Source organism: Strigops habroptila, chromosome Z (assembly GCF_004027225.2).
Source record: "Strigops habroptila isolate Jane chromosome Z, bStrHab1.2.pri, whole genome shotgun sequence".
Taxonomy (NCBI): domain Eukaryota; kingdom Metazoa; phylum Chordata; class Aves; order Psittaciformes; family Psittacidae; genus Strigops; species Strigops habroptila.
The window spans coordinates 32,253,985-32,276,917 of NC_044302.2; the positions used below are offsets into that span (position 1 = coordinate 32,253,985).

Here is a 22,933-nt window from a genome sequence, read left to right on the forward strand (position 1 = left end):
AGACAAGCCAGTAGATGGAGCTCCTGACTACCAATATCAGAGCCTGCTGCAACACTGACGACCCTATGTTACCTGGAAAAGTTACCAGAAAAAATAGCTGGTTACATCTGCATTACAAATTTGAGTCTGAAGCCTTTCTGGAGATAAGACAAGACACGTTTGATGTTGCTAAAAATTTCTGTAAATAGTTAGACCATTGGTTAGCTACTCTTTCAATGTGAAACAAACTAAACTATCTAAACAATGTTATTATGAGAAATATTTCCAGTTGAACAGTTTTGTAGAGTAGGATATGTATACACTCAAAATTAAATTAATATCTCACGGTAAAACATTAAGTTCCAGGAAGTCTGTCAGCCTTACACTGAATGCTAGATATATTTTGCATTCTGGACAAGATCTCTTAATTAACCTGGCAGACATATTAAGTACTGTGCTGAACTACACTTTGAAGCTGTCCTGCAGGTGAAGCTCACAGTACTTGCATATGACAAGTGAACAAAAATACTCAAGTAATCAACTAGGAACTGTTCAAAGATTTCAATACAAAGCATCAAATAAAAGAATTTACAAGGAAGGTGTTCAGGGTGTAGTCCTATTTACTTCTGCAGCTAAATGTATGGTTAAGATGCTTCATTAACATCAGAACTAGCTAAACCAGACATCCTATAAAATCATGTACTGCAGTTTACTTAACTGTTAAAGGATGTTGTTATGCAGCACCTGCAGATCTGTCATGCTGCAGTCGTTCCCTGCACTCTGTAGTCATTTATCTTTGACAATGTTTCGTTTAAGTCAGCTTAAGTCCTTAAATCTGCTCACCACAGCCACAGCACTGGTAGCTGCCTTATGATAGTCAAATCAGCATGAATTCATGCTTGTAGTGCCATGGGGAAGAAACTATATGTTCCATTTAAAATTTTCCCTACAGCTTTTAGATTTCAAAAGTCCATATAGAGCATGATTCCCTAATAAGATATCACACCTCAGCATCTTTAACAGCCGACAAAGGGACAGATCTCCAGTGAAACAGTAACTGATTCTGAGATTTCAACCAAAATTGATAGGAGAGAGAGAAGAGAGATCAGCTGCAATAGTTGCCCATCTCCCTTCAGACTCTCACCCTGCCAGTTGCAACTGTTTTCTATTAAATTCAGCTTCCCTTCCATACTAGTGAAGTAGAGAGAACAATACCGAAATTGTAGACAGCAATAGAGCCAGGAACAAGTAATCATCTGGTCAGTCTCCAAACATTGGAGAGTTTTTTCTTTTGGCCTTAAAAGTTAAATTGACTTCTGCCTCACATCCTCATTTACTAGATGGGGAACAATAGCTTGCCAAAGTAACTTAACTAATGGGTGATGTCTGGAAGTGTGTGACATGACTAACACTTGAAAAACACTAATTTGAGAATCAACCACCAGAAGACTGAGAACCTTCTGTCAGATTGCTTAACAGCTACTGATTTTTTTAGTGAGCACTACTATGCTTACTCATTGAAGGCATGAATCTGATTAAATACTGCAATAACAATCAAGACAATCCTGAAATATTAAGTCATCCTGCTTTAAACATATCTGAATGTTTACTAGTTACAGGTGTACCAGGAAGTTGAGATGCATTAAGCACACTGCACTTAAAATCTTGCTTTATGAGAAAAGATATGCAAGATCTCCTGAGAGCTGGCTACTCCCACAATTTCAGTACTGCTTTGTTCAGTATAGTTCAGTACTGCTTGTTCCCTCTATTTCAAAGAAACCCATAAGTTTTAATCAACATTAGAAGAACTCAGTGAAACTTGCTACTGGATTACTCAAGATGCCTTTAATAGTTCAAAACCTAAAAGAACTGCAACATGTAGTCACCCTTCAACAACACCAAGTCTACCAGTTTCCCTTTAACATTTATTCTGCATCACTGACCTAACTTGCATTTCTATTCAAAGAAATGCCAGATCATTTTTTACACAAAGTGAATTATAATTGCATTCAACGCAAGTCAAAAAAAAATTTATTCAAGTGTTGCTTATGAGCAAGAACTGATACCGACACTTGGATCTCTTCTGAAAATGGAAGTCCACTGTGCAAAGAGACATCCCTTGAACTTCTGGATTTCACAGAATCATTTTATTTTCAGATTAAAGATATTTTTAGGACTCTGACAGAGATTAACTATATTGTATCAATGTAAGAGTTGCACCAACTTGCTACGCATTTTTTCAAATCCTTTCCAAAACACAAGGATAATCTTACCTTCAAGTTTAGTTCCAAAGTGGTATTTTCCACTACTGAAGTGTGGTAAGGAAAATGTAAGTGAGCCCAGTCCTAGCATAAATGCTGAGAAAGCAAGCCATCGCGGTTTGTGCCCTCTTTCTCCAAAGAAAGACACAAACAGTGACAATACACAAAAAGAAATATCATAGCTTGCAGAGATTAAGCCAGTGAGTGAACTGTTCAACTCATAACGCTTCTCAATTGTTGAAATACTAATGTTAATCAGGCCATTTACCACCATACCTACAAAAAAAAAAAAAAAAATTAGTCAAAGATACTTTAATTTGATAAAGTTGCAAGGGTAAAGTTACCACTGTATGATGGATTGGTTAAAATTAATATATTTACAAAGTATTTAATTAGCTTTAAAATCCACATAGGTCGTAGAATGATACAGTGCCAACTTAAGACAGCCAAACTGTACAGAACCTATTCCATTTTCTTCTCTGTTGTGGGCATTAGATTCCACACTTAAGTATTAATCCAGTGAAATACCATGCCTCAAACTCTATTCATGTATTAAGGTTCCAGATTCAGTCTGAAGCACAGAGATTTCAAACAGAATGCATTGCAGCATTATCAGACTTTGTATAAATTAAAAGAAAATTTGTCAAGTTTGACTCGCATTAGAATACAAACTATGATGGAAGACAGTTCAGGACATAGCTGCCAAATAAAGACTGACCAACAAACATTTCCTCTCTGCTATCATGAAGGGAAGATACCAAGCTGCTTCTGAACAGACATCTTTCCCCTATAATATAAAACATATTTAAAAATACTATGTAACTGTTTGAGAGCAACTGAGGTGATTTACTTTAACTGAGAAAAAAGTTTGCCCTCTGAATCTTCAAGTTCCGGAAGTATCAAACAACCTGAAGAAAAGACCTTGAACAGGCTTCCCTAGTTAGGCACAGGTGAACTCCAAAAAAACCGATCCAGAAGTAGAAGCAAGTAAGTTGCAACTGTCAATAAACGCTTATAAACACTGTTCATTTTTTACATGTGTTGTTTGTAGATAATAACTTGAATCTCCCATCCTGCCTCACATTCTGCCACATCAAGTAGTTAAACTTTCAGGAGTTTCCTTCTGACAGTTCCCAAATAGGATTCTGTTGCAAGCAAGATGAATAGCTGTACTTCCTAGCTGTCAGATAACTTCATGGTAGCCTAATTAAACTGTGTCCATAATAAAATATACAACCTGGAAATAAGTTGGAAGTCTTGGAGTCACAGTTGCAAGTAAGGTTAAGATTTCTGTAGTCTAACATGGACCCTATAGTTACCCTTCCTCTTTCTAAAATTCAAACACAATTCTCTATTGTCATTCTAAGAACAGAATGACAGATGACTGGGGACAACAATGTTTTTAAGCTAGTTTTCAACAAACATTGCACCATCCATAAGTGCAACTACACAGGCTGAAGTTCAATAGTTCTGCCTAGAGTGCTCTACACATTAAAAAAAAAAAATATCGCTCCAAATCTGTGATCAACCAGCTGTTCTCTTATCAGTGAAATCCCCACCATATCTAAACACTTCACCATCCTATAAGGAGGTGGCTCTGGCATAATCATAGTTTTCTAACATCCTACTATGGCCTTTTTGTTAACAATTAACAATTCTATTAACAATTACAATTTTACCTGTCAGTCTGATCACCACACTTAAATTCCTATTAAATAGCAGAGTATTCAGGACAGTGTCTTTTACCTGTAGTTTAAGTTGTCACCTTTAATTTACATCCTAAAAGCCATAAAACCTTGCAGTTAATTTTACTGGATAATTACATTTAATCTGTAAAAAAGTAAACGCGATGATGGCATTGGAGAAGTTGTGCTGCTATTCATCTAGTGATTAATCATTAAAGTTTCCTCAGGAAAGACGGAACGTGGCTGACACTAACTTGATCTGAAAACCAAATCCTACAAGGACATCTCAACACTTAAATAGTAGTATATATATATATATTTTTTTTAACTCATCCAAACGTTTATTGTCCTGCCACACTTGTTTAGAAGATGTGTTAGAAGTTTAGGTGCAGCGGGCACTGACCCACAAAATCCAGATTAATTATAAGCCAACTTCATTTGGTCTAACAAGAAACAGGAGTATTTTTTGTTCATCCACTCAACAAAAAGCACTTCACAGATTTTGAAAGTACAGTGGCTTTAAAGCAGTGGTTTGCAGGCACCCAATTAAAAAAAAAAAAAAAAAAATTAAAAGTCTTTCCGGTGACAAATCTAGTTCACATATAAAGTACTAGTGCTATTCAAAGTTTTCAGACAGATTAGACCAGGTCAGTCTCAAACAGTGGTTCTGCTGTTTTGTTTAATAAAATTACTGACATTACAAAAAAAAACCTGTCTTTCTTGTACCCAAGATAGTGAGACTACTTGTTTGCTACTGAAGCTATGAACTGCGGCATATCTGGTTACTGCATTACAAGACGCAATCATATTTATGCACCTGTGAGTGCCATACGGAAAGCAGGTATTAGTCATGTATCCATGTTCTACACAAAGCAGTGTTTTCTATTCTTGAAATACAGGTTTCACATGTCCTTGAAATTGAAACAGCCAGAAATAAAGATTTAAGTTTTGCCTGCAATCTCCTGAGCAGCTGAAATGCAGCATATCAGATGCTAACGACAACAATAACTTCTTTCGTAGGGCAGCTACAAAATAGCCTAATAAATACATGCCTTCAGTTAGACACACACATACAAAAATCTACACACTTGTACCAGGTCACTGCAGCAAACCACCTACTGTGTTCACCCATTGTGTAAAAAACTCTAGTGTAATAGCATACACGAATCAAAAGTGTGTTAAGGATTATTTCATTATTCTTCAGCATATTAAGAAATAAGCCCTCCTGGAGGTACATTAAGCATTAGCAAGTTTTATAGATATATTTTATCTTCCTCAGTGATGTTTCTGTAATTTGGAGGGTAAAGCTACAGTACAGTAGTAGCTTACTTAACTTCAAAACCTCAGTGTGCTTTGTGTGTTTTTATCTAAGCTCTGAAGCTGCAAGCCCTGAATATTTTTACAAAGTTTCAAATGCAGCACTGAATTTCTTGTGCTAAAATATTCTTGGTTTTTTCTACATCTCAAAAAGCGTTGCAACTTGAGCATTCAGTGCCCAATTTCCTTTCTATGATCTAGCCAAATGAAGGGTACTTGTTGTGAAAATCCAGCTAACGTATAATTAAGAATGCCACAAGGGCTGTAATAGCCATGCCTACATCAGCCTCCAAAACAAGCATCAGAATTTTCCTTACATTAAGGCCCTAAATTTGAGCTAGATTAGGAAGGTACCTCTCTAAGGTCTGGCATACATCTACAGTTAGATAACAGGACCAAGTGCTGCATAAGTGACATAACCCACACCCGTAACATCCTAAGGGGACAGAGCTTCTTATGATACAAGTCCTTTTAATGACTGGGAACCTATCCACTCTATTACCAGGAGATAAAATTTAATTGCTACTGAATTCATTCAACCATCAGATCAGCACAGCAAAGTGGGGTTTAAGAAATACTCCTATAGCAATTTAGAAGTGCTGGAAGTACTCAAGGCACTTTGTCCAGTGTAATATAACCTGAAACTTTTCAGACTCCCATTCAGGGTATTTTTGGTTGCTTGTCCATATTCTTGAGGTACAAAAAATATACATGCATAATCTAAAAGTCTTTACTATTCAGCTGCTACTGAAATCTGCTATGTAACAAGTTCTTACACACACACCTTCCTTTTCACTATGTTAGAGAAAATAAACTTGAGCTAAAAGCAGGACATCTGCAATACCAATCAACTCTTGGTCCTACCAGCTGTAGCATAGTCTTTCAAATACAAGCAGGGTCTGCCCAGAACTCTCTAGCTACCTTTCTAACACAAAACCTGTATACTAAGATCAGATGCTAAACAAGTTGAAATCAAACAGTTCATGGAATTACATACTGAGAGGCACTGTTCTTCTAAGGATTTTCCGAGCCACACAAGTAGCAGTCAGATCCTTCTAGGTTTAAGCAGAACCTGCTGCTCAATTCTCCTCAGGCCATCCCAGTGACTTCAGTGTTTCAGGCAGGAATACAGCCATCCATATCCTCATGACTTTGGCATAGGCTGCCTGCTCTCCTAGCACTGAATCTCTTCTTCTACATGCCCCACCCCACACCCCTCTACAGCAGTCTCCTTCTTATGTGCAACAATGATGAGCTTTAAAACTTCCTATTTTTTCAGGAAACAGTTTTCTTTCCTAGCTAGTCCCATTAAGCTGAAGGGTTCTGAACATTAATCCAATTATTACTGCTTTCTAAGCCTAAGGCTTGCCAAGGTCCCAACAGATCTTCTTACAGGAAACCAAAAATATGGACAAGAATATCTGAAGCTGAACAACAGAAATTAAGTGCAAGCAGAACTTCAGGTTCCCCCCAAGGGTAACCCACTAGCTATGTGTTAAAAATGGCTACACTGGGATTCACAGAACAAAACAGATGTCTTTAAAGCCACATTAATTACCCGAAGTCCCACTCAACCATGCTAAGGTACCTTTGTAACTGGCAGGCAACAAAGCACATGCTAGGGCACGACACTGTTGTCTATCAGTTTACAGCATTTTTTTTCTTCCCTGGACCATCTGTCTCAACCTGCAAGGCACGTATGGCGCAGTAGCTCCACGTGAGCAACGGAGATGCAGTATAGGCAAGAGCAGGACATGAAGAACAGAGCTGATGGGGCCATGGAGTTGTCAGTGGTCAAAAAGGTGGGTAGGAAAAGAAGAAAATGAGGAACTGAGAGAAGTACAGAGAGCACTACTATATGCACAATATGCACAACTTCCCTATTCAGGACACCGGGGCACTTTCTCCCCTTGGCAGAGTGACTGATGTCACTTTCCAGTGACAACACTAGACTCAGGCAGCTAGAGGAAGCCCGTCTCCCCTCACCCATCACCACCACTTATCACCTGCCTTCCCCAGACCAGGCTCCCCCCTGCAGCTTCAAAATGAAGAGCAAGATGTGCCCAAGGCAGCAGGAGGGTCCCACAGTGAAGGTGGGGAAGAACTCAGCACCTCACTGCGGCTCCGGAAAAGGTTACCTTGGAAGATGGCCAGCAGGCTGTACATAGCCAGGAAGCCCTCAGGGTTGTTGCAGACCTGCAGAGCCCTAGGGGCAAAGCGGCCCCAACCGCAGGGCCCCTCCCCAGACTGCGCGGGGATGCCGGCATCTACCTTGGCGGAGCTCGCCTGGCGCTGGCGGCCGGCGTCGGGGCTGGGTGGCTCAAACACCGGGTTCTCGATCCCGCGACCCTCCATGGCAGCGCTGGGACGCCGCGGTCCGACACTGGCTGCAACGCTCCTCTAAATAACAGGAGGGCGGGCCGCCCGGCCGGCAGGTGGTGGCGCTTTCCCCCTCCTAAGGGGGCGGACGGCCCCGCCCGGCCCGGCCCGGCCAGCCCCGCCCCGCCCCGCCCCGCCTCGCCCCGCCTCGCTCCGCACCGCTTGGGGCCGTGGCCCGCCGCTCCCGCAGAGCCTCCTTGCCGGTGCTGGCCCCTGCCCGCGGTCGGCCGGTGCAACGGGCTCAGCCCCGCGAGCACGGGCGCCATGAGGCGAGAGCCCTTGCTCCGGGAGCCGTGGAACGGTCACAGCGCGACCGACATTATCACGTCGGGAGGGCCAGCGGTGAGGGCCGGGTTCTCTTTTGTTTCGGGTTCACACGTCTAGAGCAGGTCCTTCCTCCGACTGCCAGTTCAGGGCTGAGCGGCAGAAAGGCACGTCGCTGTGCGGGGAAAGGTTTGCTCTGAAAACATTTGAAAATCAAGCACCTGAAAAGAACGTTTCTTCCAAGAAAAAAAAAAAAAAAAAAAAAAACCAAAAACCAAAACCCACGCACACAAAAAACCACCACCAACTTCAAGATGTTCTTTGTAAGTGTTGGAAAAACTGAAAGGGATTTTTTTCCCAGATACAGTACTTTCCTGCTTTCTGCAAGAGAGTTGGCACATGACCTGCTTGGGTGTGGAAACCCATCTCCACAGAAACCCTGGACATCTGCAAATGTCATCCTTTGGAAATATTATTTCCCCTACTGTACCACGGAGAGTTTCCACCTGCAGGAGCTTCCAGCCATTGAGCAAGTTAATTCAATTGCAGACCATGAGAATTTGTCAAGTGTACAAGGAAGTATCGAGTCTGTTTGCATATAGGGGCAGTTACTTCACTCATCTGCACAAGAACAACTGGGAAGGAGTCCAGAGATCAATTACCCGTCACTGGTGTTAATCTCTGGGCAGTACAGGTTTGTCCTGAAGAGCCCTTCCCCTTTCAAGAGTTCGAAACGTTTTAGACACAAGTGAAGTAAGACTGAAACTGGAGACATGAGCTGTGGCTTTGGTTTCACAATGAAAGCCAGGGCATCTTCATGAATTCCCAACTGTCCTCTCTTCCCTTGGTGTCACAGCTCTTCAGAAAGAAGCATATTTTTGAATACTTATTAGGGAAAAGTATTTCAAGTATTTAGGTCAGGAAACTACATGGAGTTGGCCGTCTTCAAAAAGAAAACCGGTAGGTTAGAGAAGATGGTGTGTGAATACTATGTCTTCATTCCAAGTGAGAAATCAGCTGCTGCTGCTGCAGCTTGCAGGGGCAGACGGTGGTGGCTGGAGCTGGAGGGCCATAGGCTTCTCTGGAAGTAGGGCCTTCCCCACCCTGCACATCAGGGTCTTTCCCAAGTACTGCTCCAGCCCCACAGCCAACCAAGCCCACAGGAGCTCACATAGCTGCTCCCCAGTGAAGTGTTCCACTGCTGGTCCCTGACAGCACCCAAACCCTGAAATTATCTTACTGTAATTTCAGGCAATAGTCTGGAGTGGGTTTTCCTCAACTGGCTGTCAAGATACATCCCAGTTAACAGCCTCTTGAGAGGTCTAATATCCTGATCTTCGCTAGAGTGCCTACATGCTAGAGTAGTGAGAATAATCCACTAAACTGTTAAATTATTACACTGCTAATGAGACATAAAAACCTCCTTTGATCTGTCAGGTCAGCTAGGTTTGTTGTTATCTTCATTTAATTGTCACCCTTCCAGCTGATGGTTTTGGTTTTAACATCAGAGGAAGGTGACAGAAAGGAAGGGAAAAAGAGAAATGAGTGGAGCTCACTAGGAAAAATAAAGTCTGTTCAGCTGAAGCCAACAGTATTTTTATGAAAATTGGGAAGGGTAGCATTGTGGTGTCCAGTTTAGAACTACTCTGAGAATTAAATAGGGAATCAAATAATCCAGAGAATTAAACAGAAGTGCACTTTCAAGAGTTTATACCGTGCTAGTATATTGAGATATTGAGGTGCTGGAGCGGGTCCAGAGAAGCGCAACAGAGCTGGTGAAGGGCCTGGAGCACAAGTGTGATGAGGAATGGCTGAGAGAACTGGGGGTGTTCAATCTGGAGAAGAGAAGGCTCAGGGTGGACCTTATTGCTCTCTACAACTACCTGAAAGGAGGATGGAGCCAGGAGGTGGCTGGTCTCTGCTCCCAAGGAACAAGGGATAGGACAAGAGGAAATGGCCTCAAGCTGCACCAGGGGAGGTTTAGGCTGGATGTTATGGACAATTTCTTCCCCGAGAGGGTGGTCAGGCATTGGAACAGGCTGCCCAGGGCAGTGGTGAGATCACTGTCCCTGGAAGTGTTCACAAACTGTGTAGACGAGGCCCTCGGTGGCGTGGGGTAGTGGTGGCCTTGGCAGTGCTGGGGAACGGTTGGACTTGATGATCTTAGAGGTCTTTTCCAACCTAACTGATTCTGTGATTTTAGGAAAAAGGCACAGGGATAGGAAGAGAGAGAGGGAATAAAATATGATGTATTTTTGAACTGGTTATATTTCCTGAGCGATACTGTTGTTGCTCCACAAGCAATTTACAGAGATCCAACTGGCTTTTATAAACTGCTATGATACTGTTGTATCATTACAAGCTATTAAAGAAGTTTAAATTCCTGACATTCAAGACTGAATAGGTGACCTGCCTGAAAACAGCAAGATACAACTGGTTTCCAGTGAGGTATTTAGAGTGCTTGGATACAAATGGTAATAGAGTGAGAGGTAAATAATCTGTTGATCTAGGTGGAGGTTGTTCATAGAAAAGGCAAATATGACCTACAATTTTTGTGTTCATTAGCTATCACAGCTAATGGAGACCTGCTGAAGTTGTTCTATAAGCTGCTTTCTGCAAAAATTCTAATGGATTTAGTGAATTTTAAAAGTTTAGGTGGAGCTTGATCAAATTATGACTAGGATAAGGATATGAAAATGGATTAACTAGGTCATCTTCTTCTGATCCAAAGTTCCTGTGAAGGAACTTTTTTCCTGTAGTGGGAAACTACATTCTAGGCAAAAAAAATGGTGGTTGACTCAGAATAATATCATAAAATTCATACTGGAATACCTTGCAGAGAGGCAAGCAAGTATTTTAAAGAAAAATCTGCTAAATTTATGGAAGGATTATAACATGTAGCCTTCTTCTGCCTTCACAGTATTGTATTTGATCAGCTACAGCTTCTGCAGTCTCACAAGTCATAGGAGTTCTCAAGTTGCATCGCATTGTGCAATGTGCAGTTGCATTGTGTCACGTTTTTGATCAGACATAAGCCCACCACAGGAATGCTAGATAAGACCTGTGGATTTGTTTAGGAAACAGAGTTGCTTTTCAAAAAGTCTGAGAACTGCCATTCTCTGAATTGCAAAAGTGATCGAGTTTGCCATCAGATAAGACCAAAAAATGCATATTTAAAATATTCTTTGTCAACCATCTCGAAGCTATCCCCTTCATTTAAAGGCCAAGTGGTGCACAGACCCACTCTCACCTTGTAAGAAGATTATCTCCCAGAAATATGACACATTTCGTCAGTACAATGCTCCCTTTGACTCTACCAGCTATAAAATAAGATGCAAAGTAGATTACCTGGGATCCTAACAAACTAATTTTCCAAGCAGCTTTTCAGTGTTTGCTGAATTTTTCAGATGTCAAATACTTCCACAACTTTATTTCTGATATTTGGGCACTCCAAATAAAATCTTTTTCCTCTATGGATTATTTTATGTCTACTGTGGTAGCTGTCTCCACAGAATTTTCAGTTATTTGGCCTGGGTCAGAATTCACTCGAAGCTGTGGGAAAACAGTGCTGCCTTTTTAAATGAATAATCTTCCTTTGTGTCTGCCTTTTTTTCTTTTTTTTTTCCCCCCCCAGTGGTGAAAAGCGTCGGGTCTTGAATTTTTATCTACATTGTGGTATTTAACGATGTAGTTAACACCTCTACCAAGTATATTTCCCTGCTTTGAAGAGGCATGTGGATTGGGGTATGCTAGCACCCAGAGAGAGTCATAATAGGGTAGAAATTAGCCTGCCTGACTTGGCAGAACCAGGCATTTGAAACATTAGTTATCTTTTCTCTTGACTATCTTCATTGTTTCATATTTCTAGTAAAATTTGAATTTCATTTAAATCCTAATGTTGAGCTTTTTTGGAAACTGTGTAAAATCAGCATTTTGATTGTGTGTAGCTTTCTAGTTTTTATGCAAAAATTATCTGGTTTTGTTTCTTTTTGAACACATTCTTTTGAAAGTGAACAAAGCAATCCTACAGCTGTGTACTCTTCTGCTGTTGGATGTAAAATAGCTCAAGGTATCTCTAAATTACATTGTGCCTCAGGGCAGTTATGTGCTTCTGCCAAAGCTGCCATAACCTCTTTGCTTGTTTAAAAGTCTTGTGCCTATGTTAGTTAAGGTAATGTAGCTCTTAATCTGCACAATTAGCCCTGTGTCTAATTGTAGGCCCAAAGAAGCAATATCAACTTTCCTCTGTTTTGAATATATGGCAAAGGAGACATTTTCTTGAATTATTGTCTTCATTAAGACATTAGTAATGGATCTTCTGTTCTTTTGTGCCTTTTTCATCCTTGAGAAGTCCAACCAACCTACCCTGCAGTGAAATACATTGAAGTGTATACAGGTTTGTTCACTTGGTTAGGATACTTAAACCAGTATCCTACAATTAATTCCTATAGTTCCTATAGTTATTCCCATCATTTGTTAAACTGTCTGATAAATATGCCGCAGTGTGAAAACCCAAGACATGTCCTGTTTTTATCTCAATGCCGTAATCTATTAATTCTAATCAAACTTTGCATGTTTTCTGTAAACTTTGTGTTGTTTGACCTATAAACATATTCAGAGCTAATGGGACAAATCCCTAATCACAGTCACTGATTTTTCACATAATAAATTCCATGGATTACTTTCTACTCTTGGAATCTGATGAGTAGATTAATGGAGAAGAACTAATTCTTTCATTTCTCTTCAGAAACACTAGTTTCAATGTTTTCTAGAACTGGGCAGTCTTTTAGGTTTTCTTTCTGCCTGGTGCCCAGTTTTAACAAAAGCAAATCTTCAATTTTGTCTGCTTCACAGTTTGTTTCATCAGCAAATACGTGACCTCTAGTGGTAGGCAGGTAGTCATCATTTATGATGATAAGTAAATTCTACATGTACAGAGCAGGAACAGGCAAATCCACAAATTTTCTCTCTTAGGTGCTCACCATGTTGGCAAATCTTTTTTTTTTTTTTTTTTTTTTTCCTTATAGGTGTGAGTTTAACCTATTTATAACATTCATGTGGCAGGTGAAAATGCACACCCCTTCTGTGTTCGTTCTGCTTCACTGGCTTCATCCAAAGCTCACTTCTACTCAGCACTGGTGAGGCCACACCTGGAATAGTGTGTCCAGTTCTCCCCAGAACATCATAGAAATTGAGCTAATAGAGAGTCCAGTGAAGGACCACCACAGTTGCAAGTGGTTAGACCAGATGACCTCCAGAGGTCCCTGCCAACCTTGACCACTCTGATTCTGTCATCTGTCGCAAAAAAAAGATTTAAGCAGCAGAAAAAAACCTGACTTTTTGGGGATGGGATGGTATAATTATCTCATGTCAGTTTTAGTTACTATTGACTTTGCCTCTTTACTAACAGAGAACGTTCCTATGAAAGTGCATCTAGGGAGTATACTGAATCTCTCCATTTGGGCTTTAAAAAAATCTCTGGAAAAAATGTTTACAGAAAGAAACTTGGTAGTGTGTTAGAGGCATCCCTGCAAAATAGGTGACAAAGTCATATAATTGTTAAATTTGGGCAGTTTTATTGCTATTCCTGATGAATATCCTGTCTAAAACACTGACAGAAGAGATGATACCTGAGTTTTCTCAGGAATCTCAGATTTTTCTGAGGCAAGGATGTTTTCCATTTTTGGAAAGTCCGCTATGTTTTGAGGGATGGCTCTGTTGATATGACACATATATGTTGATATGATTCTTTGCAATTCAAGGGATCAAGATTATATGGGGTTTGTAGCAGTTTTGCAAATTATAGTCAAACAGTGCATGAACAAGGATTCTTACCAGCTAGCTGTTTCTGTCTAGATGTCAGGTATATATTCAGATAAATATATAAATCCTGAACTTACTGCTTTGATTTTCAGAAGTGTTTTAATGTCAAATATTTCAAACTGTTACAGCCTTTTACAGGAAATTTTGACTAGTAAGTGTAATAAAGCTGAAATTACGCAATTCTGTTCCGTGTTTTTATTGATGCAGCATAACTTGCCATGGGTTTTTCAGGGATTTTCCCTCTTTCTAAATACATAAAACTTCTGTTTGTTTAGGAGACTTAAATCTGATTTCATTCACTAACTATTATCTTCCTGGCCAAAAATAATGTTTCTGTGAATTCTTCCTGGGCAGGGTCTTTTTTAATTTATGCGCTTATTCATGCTAATTATATATGTGAAATATAAAAGCTGGAAAGTATTAAAATATATTACAAAAAAGAGAATTTGTGCATGAAAAGTTGATGAATTCCCTGGAATATCTCTATCAAAAAAATAACCTATTAACAAATTAAGTTTTAAAAGTTGCTTTGCACAGATAAAACTCCAAAAATTAATCTTTCCAGCTGATGATTGCCTTTTATATTTCTATTAACCTAGAAAAACTATAAAATTGTGAAATTAAAAAGCAAATACAAAAATTAGAAGCTGTAATTGAAAAAAAAAAAGAAAAAAGAAAAAGCAATTTTCCTGCTCAGCAGTCCACTGGATATCAGGTTGATCAGGTAGCTTTGATTTACAGGATATATAAAATAGATGTAAGGAAAAAAATCCAAACAATCCCTTTGTATGTTAGTTTTTACCAGATGCAGTAGCCAAATTATGAAGTTAATCCATAGCAGGATTTTTTTTTTTTTTGCAAAGATTTTTTAGTAAGTAAGTGGTTTGTTTGGCTAGAAAAGAAATGTTAATCTTCGTTAAATGGTGTATTTTTAAGAAGTCGTGGATAAAATGATTGCTTTAGAGGTCCATAGCACAGTAATTTAGATTACATTTTAGTTTTTACATAGAATCATAGGAGTTGTTTAGAAGAAAGCTTAATAATACATGAACATTTCTTAATTTCTGATTGAGGGAATTTATCTACCAGTTTTAAAAGTTTCTTCATACACAGTTTAGTTTTGTACTATGTTTTTGTTTGGACTTTTGCAATGAGTAATGTAGTAGAATGAGAAGATTTCTGGTTTGGGGCACATAACTAAAATATCCTGGTCATCATTACCCATTTTAATGAAGGTGATCTGGTAGAGAAGCTGAAGATCTGAGACAACAGAAGCCAAACTGATGGCCTTCCATCAACTAAATCACATTTATATATTTACATCATACACTAAGTTACTGAAGTAGGTAATGTTAAAAGATCCTTGCAGAAAGAGAGGGCTACATTCAGCATAAGACTTTAAAAAACAAACCCTTATACTAAATCTGCTTAACAGCCAAAACACAGTGACAGAACAATAGGGCAGAAAAGGATCAGAGGACTGCAGCCATTATTAAGTGACTAAATACGACAGGAGAAGGTATAGTATACCCATCAGAAGTTGCAGGAGACTTACAATCAGCAATGCATGGCAAGATTTTTACAGATCTGGGGGCACTTCATGCTGTCACCAGTTTATGGGATCCAAGTTAGAGGAGCTTGCTTGAATTTACAATATTTGCTAAGCTCAATCTTGTTGTAGGCAAAATAGACACACTGTCTTAGCAGTCTAATCAAGGAATTATTGTTTGTCCAATCACCATGGTTTTAACATTCATAGTTCAACTTGTATACTGTTAAAAACAATATGCACAAGTTCTTAGTGTCAACCCCTTCTTTGGTGTTATATTCACACTTCCACACACATCCTGGGTCTCAAGGTCCATGGCTTCAGTTTGGATTGTGGGGGGAAATGTAGCAAGCCATTAGCATCCAGGCCAGCAAGTCTGTACAAAGCCTAACAAGTCCTAACGCTGTCTCTTCAGCTAGACACAAAGAGTATGCAATGGCAGCCTCATTTACTGGGCTACAAGTGCTGCCTTGCTCTTTTCACCTATGCAGCTGAGCAAAGGATTTAGTAAAGGGAGGCCCAGGAGAACAAAACAGCTTAAGAACCTATCTACTACTAGTCAACACCTCTCAACAGGTGAAGATCAGTTGAGATCCTAATTTGTTTCCAGTGTACTCAGGTTTCCCCATAAAAAGCCTGAATTCTCCTGGTGGAGACATCAGCACTGACACATAGAGGTTGTGAAACCTCAGGAGGCCTGAAGGAGCAAAATGTCCAAACTGGAAGAAAGTCATGAGGGAATCAAATGCACTAGATAGGACTGTTAAGAAACAACAGTTGTTTGAGGGACAAGGTAGCTATAACTCTTAACCTAAGGTCAGGAAGCAGCAAGGGGCAGTGACTGCATAAGGGACAGAGAGCCAGGAGCGAAGGGTAACAACATGGCCAGCAGCCTTATGGCAGCCTCCCTTTGCACCCTCCCTGGAGCCCTGTGCCATGAGCAAGGGTGTCAGTGGAGACCCCCACGAGACTGGTCAGAGCCAGTTGGTGTCCTGCTGGCCCTCAGACCTGAGATGCCTTAGGATACATCACCAGAAGAGAGTCAAACTCTCAAGAGTAACTGTGGATGCCTTAAAACTGAGAGGACATCCCCAAGTGCTTTCTGTGTGGCATCAGAAACACAGGATGGACGTTTGGAACCTGGCTGAGGGACTGTCATAAGAAAAAGAACAGGGAAGATAATGGAAACTGTTACAGAAGGCAAGAAAACAATTAGTGGCAGAGTCTTGGAGACAGTATAGATACATCACTGTTAGACTCATGCACATGATGGAAGTACATTCATGATTGGTCTTGTCAGGGAGCAGCAACACTTGCTGCTGTGCGAGGGCTGGGCAGCACTGAGGGCAGCAGCAAAGCAGGCAGTGGCACCTCCCAGGGGAAGCAGGACAGGGCCCGGTGAGACTTCTCCCAGCTCCTGCTTAGGCAGCTCTGCTTCCAGAGGTTGATCCAGGGAACTCACTATGAGCACAGGTGGGAAAACTTGGAGAAGATGGGATGGGAGGTGCACTGGAGTACCTGACTGATCTGATTAATAAATAACTCATGAGTATTTGTTCAAATTTTCTTCTACATTACATTAAATAGCACCAGATGAGCATCTCTCCCACCTGTTATTTCTTTAGCTGCTATTGCGTGCTTTTCTTCTTTTGTTTCACACCATTGCATAGATGGAAATGACAAACAGTTGTGGGGACACAATTATTTTACTGTGTCTGTTTCAATGTCCTATTATTTTGCCTCCAACTATAAGTTATTAGCAGTCTTAGTGTTACCTTGTTTTTTCAGTTGTTCTAAGCATGCAGCTCACACCCATGCAGCTGCAGAAGATTTAATTGTTAAAATTGTTAAAATTCATTCTGACTTTAAAAACATTTCAGAATACTAGATTAGTACCAAGGAGAAAGTGGCAAACTGGTTCCTCTTAGAATATATTCTCTTTGGAAGAGTGCTAGTCATCCGAGGGAAACTTTGAGGAGGAATTAAACCGAATGGAGAGCATTCTAAATAAATGAAGACTTGCAGGGAATCTGAGAGATAGATGCTACAACCTGAGAAAGAAAACAAACTGAACTTGTTTAAATATAGTAACTCAAACTACTTTGTAGAGATAACACATCAGGAATTTTCTGGCAAACCTGGTACCATCTTAACTTGTCCTTGCTGTGATTCCATTATTTTTGCTACTGATGGTAGCTGTCACGATTACAACATGCTAACATGTTTATGTATTTTAATTACAAGTTATGCTAACACATGCCCCAGCTGACATTTCAAACTGGTGTGGCACCAAACATTTTTCAACAAACAATTATCTAACTCTTCACAAGCAAAGAATTTTAAATCAAATCCTCTTGAGAGATGTGTTCCCTTGGGGAACTACGCATATAGCTTAATGCACCAGTTTCTGGGAAGAGCATTTAAAAGTATATGAAAAACAAAAGTGTAACTATGATATACATTTGAAATATGTGTTTAAATGTGTAAATCCCAAAAGAGAAGTTTAAATTTGTAAGTCCAGGAGAAGGTAAAAGGAACTTTTCAAGAAGATTTTTAGGGTAGAATTACAAATACTGATCCTCAGCTCAAGTATGCCAGAAGTAGATATCAAATTGACTGGAGTTACTTTAAAAGCTTGATGTAAGAATATCATCAGAATGAAAACCTGACAGCATTGAAGCTGAAGATTGTCCTTCAGCTTCACTTACATCAATGAGCAAGGATTTTTTTCCTTTGGCTATACTCATTTCATATACTTTGCCCACTCTAATAATTACCTCGACATTAATGGTTCACCTGTGTGAGTAGGAACACTACAATGTGATTCACCATCAAGAATGTACATACTCTCAATGACTGCAATATTATTCCATGAATGCAGTGAAACTGCCTAGGAAATACTTTTCAGAGCATGTAAAGGGACACCATTCATTGATTTTAATAAAATACCTGAGTGCCTCTAGTAGCAGGAAAATTCATTATGTGGAAACAGGGAAGTAATACAGTTCTGAAAATTTTGTAATTTTCAGGTTTTATTAGTTTAAGCCAGGGAAAATAAATGAAAATTAATATAAAATATATAATTCTAAAGTAAAACATAATATGCAAATATTAAAAGTTAACATGAAGTTATTTACCTTAAAATATTTTCATGATCAAATGTTTTTGCGAGATGAAACAATAAAGATGCTGGATATTTTATGAAACTCCTTATGGTATTTATTTTTCAGGGGCAACATTACTGTAATCTTTTAAAATTCATTTCATAAATACAGTTTGCCCAATTTATAAATTATATGGCAATCCATAAATTGTTATCTTACAAGTAAAATTAATTTAATTTAATTTATCAATTGATTTGGCCATGAATATTAAGCTAAATCCAGCAATGCAGTAAATGTGCATCAGAAAGTGTAACTAAATACAGTAGTAGTTGTGAAAAATGAACTTCTACCCAATCAGTCACCCCATGGGTTTACTAGTAACATCTAGTCTGAGGAAAATTTGAAGGCAGTCTTCACCCATGCATGACCCTGTATGCTAAAGTTACTCCACAGGGACCTAGGCTCTCTTTCAGAACCAAGTTAAGCATTCCAAAATTTTGGCTTTGACCTTAAGAAATAAACTGATGGGTCAAATCTGTAGGACATGTCTTCTGCAAATATGTGGAGAGGATGAGGAAGAAGGGGAGAGGAAAAAAAAATAGTTTTAAAGGGAGAGGTAACTCATATCCCATGCCCTACTTGTACTAATGTTAACTTTCTCAATTCATCCTTTTTGTTGATATCATTGTGAAGGTAGGTCCAGCCAGCTATACCTGTTAAATACTTTAAGTTTTTTATAAATACATGTTATTGACACAATTCACATAACATTTTCGTGTGTGATGTTTCAAACTCCTTTTAATCTACTTTTATTTAACTTCTTAAGCACTAATTTATAAAAGCAGCTTTAGTTCAAATCTACATATCTGAATGAGAACTTTTCCAAGAATTTATGTAACAGTAAGTTTAGATTCCATGTTGTAAGTATTAAATTCAATTCAAATGTTGAAGCAATGAGCTTTTATTTTTAACTAAATAAATACATGTTTATCACTTCACAATTCTTTGAAAATTATTTGGAAGTTTGAGAAAGCAGTCTGCTTTTTTTCCATAATCCTATTTTTGTTCAAAAAATACAATTAAAAATAGATTTATGTGAATATTGAGAGTATAACATTTTAGGAAATATAAACTAGTAGCGTGTCTCAAGCTGACAATTTTCTGTGTTTCTAAAATAGATAATAGCTGGAGAATTTTCTTAAATTCCTCTTCCAAGTAATACAGATGTTGTTGTATGTCTTGCTACGTGAGACAGAAGTGCTGGTATAAAAATGTGGCTCACATGAAGTTAAAGAACTAAAGAAACACACTGATTCTGAGAGACAACAGTGTGCACATGAATTTTTCAAGTGTACAAAGTTAAGAGGAATTTCACTTGGCCTTTGTGATGCTTGGAAGTTCAAGGAGATGGCTATAAATGGACTGCTAAGATGGGAAAAAACAATCAAACAAAACCACCCACAGGCTTTTGCAGGGCCTTATTATCTTTTACACATTCTGCATGATGGGATGAATCAGGATTTTGAAATAATTGCTTTATTTCACTACTGTTTTGTTTCATTTTGTATTCACAGACATTGGTATGCTCTGGAAATACCTAACTTGCTGCTACTGCTTTGGTCTTCATCTGCTTGCAATCTACCACTTGACTACCACTTGAAGTTTAGTTGATTTAGACAACAAATTTTTTCTTCATAAAGTATTTAAGAAAATGTTTGCTTGTTACTTCAAAGAAATACTTTAAAATCTGTATTTCTCTTTTCCTATCTTGTTGATTTAACAAAATTGAAAGTGCAAATTTGTCTTATAAAAAGGTTTTACAAAAAAGAGAAAGGCGTTCAATGCATAAAATATCTTTCAGTTATCTGTTATTTGAACTTAATTTCTAGCTTTTAGAGGCCTAAGAACACATTATGGCTAAAGATGAATAATGTTCTCAATTATAGTAGTGGTCATTACCCTGTGATTTCAACATAAATTGAAAGTACAGGCATCAGGTCTAGTCAGCGCTATGAGTCAGCAGGGTTTAGATCAGTATCTATGTTTCAGCCAGCTACAAAGCAGTTGTCCTGTTAAAGTTGCAGCAATGTGTTAAGAATTTATTTGCCTGTGCCCCGGAAATCTGAGTGATAGGATCAACAGAAGACAATGGCCTTCTCAGGGCATGTCTCCAGTGAAAACAACCACAATTCCATAAAATGTTTGGCAACAAGAAGGGTTAGCAAGCAAGGGTAGGTTGTCTAGCACCTATTAGTGACAGAGCAGTTTGTAAAGTAAATTTCTAAGGCACAAGCCAAAGAGAAGCTTGACTACGTTGCTGCATAAAGTCAGTGAGGAGGACAAAGAGCTTGGTTGTTTGATTATTGGTCACTCAGGTTCCCATTTGGTATGGGAGCTTCAGTTCAAAAAGTTTTAAAAAATTGCGATTGGTATTAGAACATACCTTTTAGTCTTCAATTGAGAAACAAGCAATAGATATGAGCAGTTTTACTTGTCTGAGGTCATATAAGTAGAGAACTGCATGTCCTATTCTCATCCATGTAACAAGTGCATTTTGTTTGGACATAAAGGAGTTAAATTTATTCTTTCTCAACTTTGACATTTATGTTTTTAAAATAAGTAAACATTTTTGGGAAATGGGTGAACTGCCAAACTGCTGAAAATTTATAGCGATCTGCGCAATGGCTAGAAATTCTGATAATGTCTGTGGCTCCAGCTTCAGTAAGTATCGCAACTGCTCTTTAGAACTTCAGGTTCTGCTGAACACTGTGATAATCTCTATTATGGTAATTCATTTATTACTATGTTTCATATGTGGTGCGTATAATGAAATCAGTCATATATTTTGCGGTCCTACTGGTATCTTACCTTAATACTAAAAAGTTTGAGGTTTGATTTATTTGGGGGGCATATTTCAACTGACTGTAAGAAAGCCACTTTGATAGATACTATTTCTGGAATTAGCTGCAATTAAAACTGAAACCTCTCACATAATAGAATACCTGTAAAATTCCTACCTTCCTATTGTTAACAGAAACTAGCAGGTACCCAGACCTCAGCTACATTTTGGGAGAATACAGATGAACTCATTAGCAGGAAACACAATGGAATTCATTGGCAAGAAGAAATGTTTTCCTTCAACTATGACTTTCTAGCATTGGCTCTTTCTGACAACATTGCACTTAAGGGCTAACTGTGCCTCTATGACGGAACCCATGTTGGAGCAAAAAGGAAGCATCCAGTCTCAGTGATGGTTCTAGAAGAGGGGTATTTCCTGATTTGCAACTGGAAACACAGAGAAGAAGCTATGCAACTCTGAGTCACCCCTGCTACAGTTAATTTTGCAATCATTTATACATACTAAACTAGCCCATTTGTTTGCCCAGACATGGACTATTACCAAAAATAATATATTGCACTGACAGTTATGAGCACTGCATAATATTTCAAAAGATGTGTTTGTGCTAGCAGGTGTGGAAAAGCAGAGGCCAGTTCTTTAGCTATCATTGCATACCCCTCTAAAGGAACCTTAGACCAGTGATAAATCAGACAGGGACACCTGTGCAAGTGGGCTCTTGGGAAGTTCCTTATACTTCTTCCATTTCTCTCTAGCCTCTCCTATCTCCCATTTCTTCCTCCAGAGTTTGACAGAATCTTTATCTCTGAAAATACAATAAACATACAAAGCTTTCTATATGAACAAACACAATTGTAGACACAAGAAAATAAGCAAACTGCCCATAACTACTTTATCAATGCAAAGCCCTCAAAAGGCAGGCTGGATGCAGTTTTTCCTGACAAGACTGAAGCTGAAATGTCAGGGATAACAACTATGTCAGGAAGACCAAATCCTCTCATCAGCAGCAGACATGCCACGATGTCCCCCACCTTCTTTGTGGCCTGATTCTTCAAGGCTTTCCATCCCTGCTCTGCCAGTTTCCTGGTTCTGTACTCTTTGGATTTTTTCTGCAGAGAAGTTCTGAGCTGGATCTCATTCATGCTTGCTAATACTGACAGAAATATTGTATTGTTCTTACTGGATTTTCCTTTTAAGTGTGTACGAACAATAAAGTCAGTAAAACACTGTAGAAAATATACACACTGTTGTTACTTGAATAAAAATTACCTTTTTACACAAATACTAAAAACCAGTCATTGCACATTCTATGAAACCTTCAGTACTGGTTTTTAAATGCTGTTCACCCTATTCATGCTAGTTGCTTTGAACTTCTCAATTTATGAACAGTGCTGCATTTAACTAAATTCCTTCCTTTATACCAGACTTCACTTAGCCAAATTTTTAGCGACAAGGAAGTAATTTTCTCATGTTTCAACGCTCCATTCCTGTTCTCAAAAATCAGTTTGGGTTTCAGTCGGCTTAAGCTGGAGGTAAGGATGAGTAGTTTTGTTCCATCTTAGCCAGTGCAATTTCACAAAGCTACTTGGTTAGCAGCCAGGAGTGGAGAATGTAAATACAAAAAAATCAATGCCACTGCTTGGAACATTGTTTCAGAAATAAGTTATTTTGCTGGTGTCCAGTTAAAACAATTACCTGAAGATTTAAAGGCAGTA

At 38.9% G+C, this 22,933-nt stretch overlaps 1 protein-coding gene across 1 annotated transcript in view; it reads right to left on the reverse strand.

The window, feature by feature from the left end:
* SLCO4C1 (solute carrier organic anion transporter family member 4C1) overlaps positions 1-7,615 on the reverse strand; it is a 31,758-nt gene extending 24,143 nt beyond the window's left edge. Inside the window, exons 1-2 of the mRNA XM_030470349.1 lie at positions 7,381-7,615; positions 2,253-2,516 (exon numbers count right to left, since the gene is read on the reverse strand). Coding sequence (XP_030326209.1) covers positions 2,253-2,516; positions 7,381-7,597 — 481 coding nt within the window. The 5' untranslated portion in view covers positions 7,598-7,615. The remainder of the gene's footprint in view (positions 1-2,252; positions 2,517-7,380) is intronic.
* Positions 7,616-22,933: the final 15,318 nt, after the last annotated feature.